Consider the following 9,970-nt stretch of genomic DNA (forward strand, 5'->3'; position numbering starts at 1 on the left):
TGTCTATGAAATCGCAATTCCAAACGCACCCTTAATATAACTCTTCTTCAACTTTGTCTACGGAGTATTGCTACACATTATCCCCTTGTCCTCCTTTTGTCACCCCAAAATTGATGTGGCTCTTAAAATCGCCATTGGATCAAAATCCAATGGTAATCTATCATAAATCTAATGGTAATTTTAAGAGTCACATCAATTTTGGGGTGACAAAAGGATGACAAGGGGATGATGTGTAGCATTACTCTTGTCTACGTGATATTTTAATTTTTTTTTTAATTTTTTTTTCAAAAAACAATAAAACCACTGTGGGGAAAATGCTAGGTCATTTTCTTTTTCTTCAAAAAAAAAAAAAAAAAAAAAAAAATCTTCAAAAACCTTCATAAACACAAGCCCATGCTTTGAGATAAAAAAACTTTGCACTTTTTCATCATTGTATACAAGCTGGGCTAGAGTTATCTTTCCTATACCACCCATGGTCCCATACCAATTATAGGAATCACATAGACTAGAGCATCACCATGTTTTTCAGTCAGCAACATATCAAGCACATCCTATTTATCTTCTTCCCTGCCATAAACACTAAAGAAGTTGGGGCTAGTCTCCGTTTTGTGTCAGGACACCTCCTCCGAACATTTTCTCCCAAATTCAGTTCAACTTTTTGTTGCAAGTGATGTTTGAATCGAGCATGGATCTAATGTATCTTTGACTTCAGCCTATTTGATCATAAAATGAAATGAGTTTCCGTACCATAAATGAGTTGTGCTGCCCTGATTTCCTCCCTCCCGTCAATCTGCATCGCAAAGCTTCAATGGCGAACTCATCCAAAATGTCTTCCAAATCGTAAGCCAAGCATCTGAGATCATCCAGCCAATCTTTCACTGCCCTCTTCTCATCCGCATCATCAAGGACTGCCTCAATTCTTTTCAATATTTTGCTCGAAATTTCCGGCTTTTTCTCGAGTCCCTGTCGCCGAGCAAAGTTCAGCAATTCTGGACATGCTAGTCGGTCAAACAGCACTTGGAGGAACGCAGCCGTCGTCTCTGTGGCAAAAAGATATGAATCAGGATGTCAGAAGCAGAATTCAACCAAGAAATTTCTAACATTAACAGTATCTCAAATTGAAATAGTATTATATATATAAAATAGGATCCTTTCTAGTTCGATCTGGGGTTTAAGTTACGGGGAATGATCCATGCACTCGTAGTGCACTAGGAGTATTTTTAGCATTAGCATTTTCCTTAAGCTACCTGACATAAATCCAACAACAATAATAAAATCGCCAGAAAATAAAAAACAAAAACAAAAATCGCCGGAATTAGATGAAATAAAATAGCTTGTTGGAGATGCATACCCAGAGAGAAACGTTCAAGAAAAAAATTAAGATCTTGAGACTGAGCTCGCCTATACGGAGGATGAGGGTCTCATGTATATATATATATATATATTCTTCGGCCGGAGCAGAAACTTTATGACATTTAATTAATACATAGTGCGTGCGGTTAGGCCTTTGATCTTAATTTGATTTCCTATGAAACTCTTCAAAATATTTAGAGAGGAGCGTCTGAACTCAGTGACAAAACTAGAGGGTGTCCAAAAGAGACATACGACTCCCACGAATGTAAAATATTTAAGGCAAAACTAACTTACCCCAATTCAAATTTAAGTGAAATTAGTCTAAACCATTTTTAAGCCCAAACAGTTTCAGAAATCAGAGGCAAAAGACCAAGTTATCCACATTAGCGCTTGTGTGATGTTTACAGAGTCAAATTTTGTCCCTACTTTATTTTTGTTTGCCCATGACGCTTGATTTTTTTGGTAAAATTCTCTCACAATAATGAACGTGCCAAGGTCAGATTATAATAATTTTTTTTCATGAATAATAATCAAACATTTTGAACACGATTAAAACTCGTAGCAGAAGAACATGCCAAGGTCAGATTAAATCTGACATATAATTTTGCTCCTGTGAATCAAACTCCGTCACTACTGCTTTAGGCCTACGAAATCACAGGGCCAAAATGGCTCTTAACTTGTTTATATATATCACGGCTTCTTTTCTTTGTAAGTAAAGATGAGTAAACCCTTTGTTTATTGTATTGTGCAGTAGTTTTATGTAGAGAAACATTGTAAAACCAGTCACAAAAAACATTTTACCAAAAAATACTGTCCGTTAATGCATCTTTTGGTTACTGTGAAAACAATAAAAAGAGGAGAGAAAAAAAAAAAAAAACAAAATAAAATTGGCAACCAATATTGCAAAATAAAGTTGCACACCTCTAAATATAGAGGACTACACAAATTGTCCATTTTATGATCACAGAGTTCTCTCTTAACAAGTTATATTAATATCTGAAAAGAAATCTCTGCAAAAATTTGCGTACATAAGTTGATGTTTTTGCACATGGATATTTCATTTAGTAGAACGTTGTAACAATTTGAACCAGCCTTTTGAACCATACGCAAGCATTAAAGAGAGATATCATTAGACAAGAATTTAATAATTCGTATATCCAATTAGATGCACAACTACCTTAGCAATTATAAAAATTGAATTAGCAGTGACATACCTCTTTATATTAATAATCCTGATCAATTCGTTCATGGGGATACTGCATTTATTCCCCGTCTTCAAATTCTGAGTTATTCATAGAGAAATCTCTGATCAACGGTAGAACAAAATCTATTTTGCATCCTATCTAAGGGATTCTTTCGTTCGGGCCAAAGAAGCAATGTCACTCGATCATTATCAAACTAACCGCAATCTTTTTGTCTGTTAGGATCCCACCAGAGTGCCTTCCACTTCTAATAGGTCATGAACTAGATCAGAATCATTCATATCGAGTCCCTAAGAAGTGATCAAATTTTTTTAATCATGTCCGGGTAGCGACCAAATGTCTTGAGCGACCAATCCAGCAGAACAACTCAAAGGATAAAGTATCCTTAATGTCTTCTTCTCCTTATCTGTTTGGTTTGAAAAATGTAACTAGACGAATATGGTTGTTTTGTTGCAATAATATTAATTCATTTCCATTTTTTTACTAATGAATAAACCACAAAGATAAAGGAGGAAAAACATTACCACCAATATCCTCTCCAAGATGCACATTTTCATTATTGAAAACTTTGGCTTTGACCTACAAGAGGGTGAGCCAAATTATTGTAGAAAATGAACGAATGCTCTGTTTTGGCATTTAGGGTAGGAGTGTTGAACTCAGATTTCTTTTTTGTCAAGAAAAAAAAAGAACGAATTTCCATCATAGTCAGATACTGCAAAGGAATGAACATTATCAAACCAGTTACTGAATATGATAAATCATCCATAGTATGGCTATTCGTCGCAATATGAATGCCAATATTATCAAAGGATCAGAATTCAATTACTTATTGGCAATCAATATTGCAAAACAAAATTGGCAGCCAATATTGCAAAATAAAGTTTGTTCATACCTCTTTATGTTCATAATCCGAAATCAGTTTGTTCATGGGGATTCAACGTTATGATAATCCCTTCCACTTCTTCACCTAGAAAATTATATGAATGAACATTAAAAATCCAATATCGAATATGATAAATGGTCCATAGTATAGTTGCGGAAACAACATGGACGCCTACATTATCAAAGGATCAAAATTCAGTTACGTACCTATTTTTTGAGGAGTCCTCCTCTCTCTACGTGGTCACTTGGGCATTTTAACAAACACCTACGATCCTATTGTGCAAACACAACAAGAATAGCAACATTCCACAACCCCATTACGAAGATTTAGACCCGAAAAATAAAAATAAAAACATATCATCAAGTGTTGTTGAGAAGAAGAGAGGCAGATAGTACGTGATTCTCCCATTAGGGGTGATAGATGAACCTCCCATCAATATGCAAAAACAAATGATGTGACAATAAACTGACCTTTGGATTTGTTTCTTGAAACTTGACTTGCATCAAACAATACTCGGATTCACCGATTCTCCTCTTCTGGATCATTGATGAACCTATCATCAATCTCAACGCGAGGGATGTGGGCTATCTTGAACCACTCTGGTCCTCGATCTTTCTTGCAACGTTCTTTCAGTAGAGGACACTTTCGGATGGAAAGCTGTAGGAGTGAGGGAGAGAAGCCATCATCTGGAAAGGACGTGAGCTTTTCACAATTACAAATAACCAAATATTCAAGAGAGGCAAGGTTTTCAAAGCCTTTGGAAGATAAGCATTTCAAATTTGGGAAGTATCTGATGGAGAGGCTAGTTAGAGAGGCAGGTAGCATCATCTCTGAGAAGGACACCACATGCGAAGAGCCATCGAAAATTTCAAGTTCTTTAAGAGAGGTAAGCTTGTACAATCCCCACTTAAAAAAGGCCTCATTAAACAACACCATACCATCAATATAAAGTGATGTTAGGTTGGTGGGAAAACCTACTTCCGAAACGGATACACTAATGCTTGGACATTTTCTAATCTCCAATTCTTGAAGAGAGGTTAGGTTTAGTATGCAGTTGGGCAGGACCTGCATTTTCTCACATTCGCAAATCCTAAGCAATCTCAGGTTGGTAGGGAGCAACCCTTTGTCAGAGAAGGAAATAAGAGTTTGACAATTGTAAATAAAAATCTCATCTACATGGCTGAGGCTCTCTATGCCCATCGGTAAGGATTTAAGGTTCCTACAAGATATGATACGAATGACTTCAAGAGACGAGTTGTGATGGAAGCTCTTTGCTATTGACTCCAGCTTCTTACATTTCACGATTTGGAGCTCTTTAAGTGTTGCAGGTAATTCTTCGGTTGACGTTAAGGATACGAGGGATCGACAATCTTTAATATGCAAAAACTCAAGAAGAGATGTGTTGCTACTGCAACTGTTGACATCAACTCCATCCACCAAATTCAGCAAATTACAACGATCTATCCTTAGTCGCTTTAGAGTTGGAGGTAGTTGGCTTATTGCAAAGTACGTCAGTGAAGTACAACCACTAATATGAATATACTCAATATACATGTTGTACATCATTAGCTTGGGTAAAGATTTCATGTCCTTGCAATTTTTTATCTCGATTTCTCTGAGTTTAGATAGCAAACCCAGTTGTAGCTGCTGTTCCACTTCTTTTTCCACCAAAGAAACTAGTTTGGAACAATCAGAAATCTTCAAAAGACGAAGACATGGTAGATTTTGTAGCAATCCCACATCATTTGACCACAAAGGCGTAAGCTCCTCACAAGTTTGAATCGTCAAATCTTTCACGTTTGTCAAATCTTCCATAATTAACCCTTCTATTCGACACGTGAATTCTGAAATTGTTGAAAGAGGCGAGAAGCATAGTGAGTCAAATTCAACCTTACCTCTATGCACCACCCCTTCAGATCCCTCAATTTTTAGTTTGCAGAACTCTGGAAAGCTGGAAATTGAAACCACCAATTTCTTGCATTCATATATCACAATATTTTCTAATAAAGGAAGGTTGTTTGGTAACTTACCCACCAGCTTAGGACATCTTGTAATAGAAAGCTTGCGCAGTTTTGGGATTTCTCCACAAGGAATCCAGTTCTCCCACTCCTGCATATTCTCAAAATGCAAAGTCTCCAAGGATCGAAAAGGTTGTGAGCAACCATTCCCATAAAAATCATGTCCAATATTTGTCACACTGGCCATGCCTTTGATTAAAAGGTCTTTGAGAGATGGTAATTGGCCCACTGATGGCAATGATGTGCACTTTGCACAACTTTCAATCTCCAAGAGCACCATATTAGAAAATGAGGGAACTTTTAGCCAAGTTGGAAATTCTGCACAACCATAGTGTTTGACAGTGAGCTCTTTTAAACCCTTGTTAGGTTGTAGCATGTTAAGGACATCAAATTCACTTGTTCTATGTTGTGATTCATTTAAGTTGCCACTCCATTCCAATGACAAGCCATGAAGATTGTGCTTTTCAATTAACCTAGCATCCCTTGCCTCTTCATGTTTAATCACATTTTCCAGTCTTGAAATGCAAAGTTTCTCTCGAATATGCAACAAAGGCCCTAGCTCTTTTACGCCAGAACAAATACCTTTTCCCACAACTAAATTAGACAATGATTGGAGACAAGTTAATTTACCCATTTGCGGAGGCATTCCTTCCAATGCATTTGCTCCTTGAATGTTGAGATGTCGCAGATTGATAAGATTACCAAATTTTGAAGGCAGTTTCTTTAGATAAGAACAGTGCTCCAATATCAATGTCTGTAAATTGTAGAGAGTGGCTACTGAATCAGGCAAGTTTCTGATTTTAGTGTGAGAAAGGTCGAGGCACCGCAGATGCTTCAAATCACCGATTGATTCTGGCAGCTCAGATATGCGGTATCCACTCAAAGAGAGCAACCTTAAGCGTCGTAATTTAGGAATCAATTTAAGAGGAACATTACTAGTCAAGCAACACCTGCCTCGACGTGGAAGCATAAGAGGCAGGAAGGTTCGTAAACATGTGAGATCGTTAAAAACCTTAAACTTTTGAATGCCATCATTGTAACCACCCAGGTAAGACGAATGTCGAGCCTTTGTAGAAGGTTTCCTTCCATTATTATCCCAAACTCTATCCTCCATTTTAAAGCATATATCTCCTGCAACCCATTGAGCCAAATCATTTATGAGGTCATGAATTAGATATTGCGATTCATCCTCGAATGATTGTTGGAAAAATGACCTCGACAGCAGATTGTGAAAATACTCGCTACCCAAATCTTCCATTCGTTTTTTCCCTTCTCGTGGTTGAAGTAAACCTTCTGCCATCCATAATAGAACCAAATGCTTCTCCTCAAATAAGTAGTCCTTGGGGAGTACTGAACAATACGCAAAACACCTCTTTAAATGTGAAGGGAGATGATGATAGCTCAACATAAGAGCTGGAGCAATTTCACTTTCCACTTCTGGTAAATCCCATATCTTGCTCTTCAATATATCTTCCCACTCATCACGATCCATTTTACTGCGCAAGACGCCTCCAAGTACTTTTGCTGCCAAAGGGGAGCCTTTACACCTTTTAACTATTTCCTCACCAATGTCTTTGAGGTTTAGATGTGCACCGAAGTCTCTTGTCCCCAATGCATGATGTGCCAATATAGACAAACAAACATCATTTGACAACTCTTTCAGAGAGTAAGCAGCTGGAATGGTACCTGTCTTTGATGAAACTCCCTCGTTGCGAGTTGTGATGACAATTGTGCTTCCCGAAGCCCCTGCTTCAAATGGAGCACGTAGGATACTCCAATCATGGTAGTTCTCATTCCAAAGATCATCCAAAACGACTAGAAACTTCTTCCCCTTCAGATTCTCCTTTAGTTTGACTTGCAACCCATTTAGATCCTTACCCTCACAGTTTTCTGAGGTGAAAGACTGTAAAATTGTTTTTGTCACCTTAACAACATCGAAATCTTCAGAAACACAAGCCCATGCCTTCACATCAAAAAAGCTCTCAACTTTTTCATCATTGTACACAAGCTGGGCAAGAGTTGTCTTTCCTATACCCCCCATACCAATTATAGGAATCACAGAGAGTTGAGCATCCCCACATTTTTCACCCAGCACAAATTCAAGTAGAGCCTCTTTATCTTTTTCCCTGCCATAAACATGAGCTTCGGTCAACACAGAAGTAGGCGCCAGTACCTCCCTTGTTCTGTATGAACTTCTCCTTTCAACATTTTCAATCAATTTCAGATCATCTTTTTGCTTCACCATATCGTTGAATCGAGCAGCGATTACCTTCATCTCTGACCCCAGCCTCATGTTGATCTTAATAGCACTTGGAGTGAAACCAGTACAACAAGCAGGGATGAAGTTCCGTACCTTACTTGTGCCGGCATGATTTCCTCCCGTCAGTTTCTGTCGCAAAGCTTCTGTGGCAAACTCATCGAGTATGTCATCCACATCGTAAGCCAAGTCTCTGAGATCATCCAGCCACTTTTTCACTTCGACGCCGTTATCTTGCTTCTCCTCCGCATCACCAAGAACTGCCTTAATTCTTGGCAGCATTTTGCTCCACTTGTCCAGCTTCTTTTCAAGTCCTTCTTGGCGAGCAAAGTTGAGCAGCTCGCGAGACGCCAGACGGTCAAACAGGACTCCGAGGAACGCAGAAAGGAGGGCGTCTCCCATTGTTTTCTTGATGAATCAGGAAACAAGATGCAAGGGTTAAGGGTAGGCAAGCACTGAAAGCAGAAAGTAATGGGTGTCTTATGTCTGAAAGCTTGACGAGTAGTCTCAAAACTTCTTACTGCAATAATTTCTAATTGCTTTGATGAATATTGGCTGTTTGTGGGCCGTTGCTGGCTTCTTTCCCATGGGAAAGAAAATTAAATGGAAAACCTGTCGGATTCCTCCAACCAATTGCCTTTATTGCTTCATACCCAGTTAGTGGTCTAAAAGCAAGAGTTAGCAAGCACTTTGATGAACATTTGCTGTTTGTGGGGCCCTTACTGGCTTCGTTCCCGTGTGCAGCAAGTAATGGGTGTCTCCTCCTGTGTGAAAGCTTTGACGAACATGAGCTACTATTCTCAAGTAATTATTTCCAAGTGGACACAACTACTACAGTGATGGACGAGAAGGAAAAATCAGGAAAAAAAAAAAAATGGGCCAAGTCTGTGAGGACAGACTATTTTTCTTCGAGTATCGTTATATATATTTTTTATAATATTCGTTTGGTGTAATTGGAAAGATAGCAACCACGAGGATTTTGCTGTGATGTTTCCAATCACCTTTAATTTCCTCGAATTATTGCGAGAGAGAGAGAGAGACTCTTGTGTTATTGTTGACTTGACTTTTACAAGTCCTGGTGTGGGCCCCTCTTAAGATTATTGGAGAAGAAAAGTTTATTTTACTTGGTTGCCACGTTAGTTTACTTCTTATGAAGTTTAGCCTTTACTTCTTGGAAACAGAGATGAATTTTGAATTCTTCTCTACTTTATTATAACTTGGAAACAGAGTTGAATTTTGTTCTAAGGTTTACTTCTTAAGGTTAGTTTGGGAACAGAGTTAATTCTTTCTTCTTCCTCTTTTTTTTTTTTTTTTTTTTTACTATTTTTAAAAATAAATTATATTTTATTTAATTTTTTCAAATTTTATTTCATAAAGTTAAACATTGAAATTCGCACAATAAATTAAAATTGAAGTTCAACTTCAAAACATCCGAAACACAGACAGAAACTTCACCGAAAAGTAAAGCATTCCTAGTAGCCTCACCAAATTTTACTCATCAAAATAACTAAAAATTACTTTTTTTCTATTCTGATGAGCCACTTTATTAAAATTCCCCCAACAGCCTCACCATTTTAACTAGTCAATATTCACTATTCCATTTAAATAATAATTTTTTCATATTTCTTTATTTTTTCTCTATATAATATTTTTATAAAAAATCATTTATATCCATGAAATAAGGACATTATCGTGTGAGAGATGGGAGATGAGAGAAGAAAATGAGAGAAAAAAGGAAAAAAGTGTGCTAATCATGTGAGAGAAAAATGTGAAACAAAATTTGGTGAGTGGGTTGTTGAGTGAAAATGCCTGGTCTAATTTGACTAGTAATTTCAGTCATCAAATTTTTTTGGTTAAAATGATGAGGCTGCTAGGAGTGATTTTTAAGAGTTTTCATCAAATTGGCTCATCAAAATAGCTAAAAAACTAATTTGATGAGGCTACTAAAAATGCTCTCTTGTTATAAAAGAAGAGCACCGGTCTGTGATATGAGGGACTACCGAAGAAAAGAAAAAAGCCAGCAAAGCAAAAGAAAAGAAAGAGAAGTTTATCTCTTGGTATGCGGTACAGCAAAAAGAAAAAAAAAAAATGAGAATTTCTTCGATCATCTTTTCTTGAGAGAAGGGAAGATTTAAATGTATTGGGCCCTGGACTTTTAAGTAATTTTTTCACTTCTAACTATTTTAAATAGTAAATTTTCTTTCTGTCTCTCCTACCGTGAATGTACTTTAGTACGAAGAAATCACTTAAATTTTAA

At 37.2% G+C, this 9,970-nt stretch overlaps 1 protein-coding gene across 2 annotated transcripts; it reads right to left on the bottom strand.

The window, feature by feature from the left end:
* Positions 1–382: 382 nt before the first annotated feature.
* LOC133875170 (putative disease resistance RPP13-like protein 1) lies at positions 383–8,373 on the bottom strand. Of its 2 annotated transcripts, XM_062313198.1 has the most exons (6): positions 3,909–8,373; positions 3,645–3,710; positions 3,448–3,522; positions 3,080–3,134; positions 2,568–2,961; positions 383–1,040 (listed from the first exon to the last, which is right to left on the bottom strand). In XM_062313198.1, exon 1 carries the CDS (start codon positions 8,113–8,115, stop codon positions 3,958–3,960), a length of 4,158 nt encoding a protein of 1,385 aa, XP_062169182.1. In that variant the 5' UTR covers positions 8,116–8,373; the 3' UTR covers positions 383–1,040; positions 2,568–2,961; positions 3,080–3,134; positions 3,448–3,522; positions 3,645–3,710; positions 3,909–3,957. The 2 variants fall into 2 exon arrangements, with proteins under 2 accessions (XP_062169182.1, XP_062169183.1); XM_062313199.1 differs by lacking the exons at positions 383–1,040; positions 2,568–2,961; positions 3,080–3,134 and adding an exon at positions 3,175–3,267.
* Positions 8,374–9,970: the final 1,597 nt, after the last annotated feature.

The sequence above is a fragment of the Alnus glutinosa genome, chromosome 8 (genome assembly GCF_958979055.1).
Source record: "Alnus glutinosa chromosome 8, dhAlnGlut1.1, whole genome shotgun sequence".
NCBI lineage: Eukaryota > Viridiplantae > Streptophyta > Magnoliopsida > Fagales > Betulaceae > Alnus > Alnus glutinosa.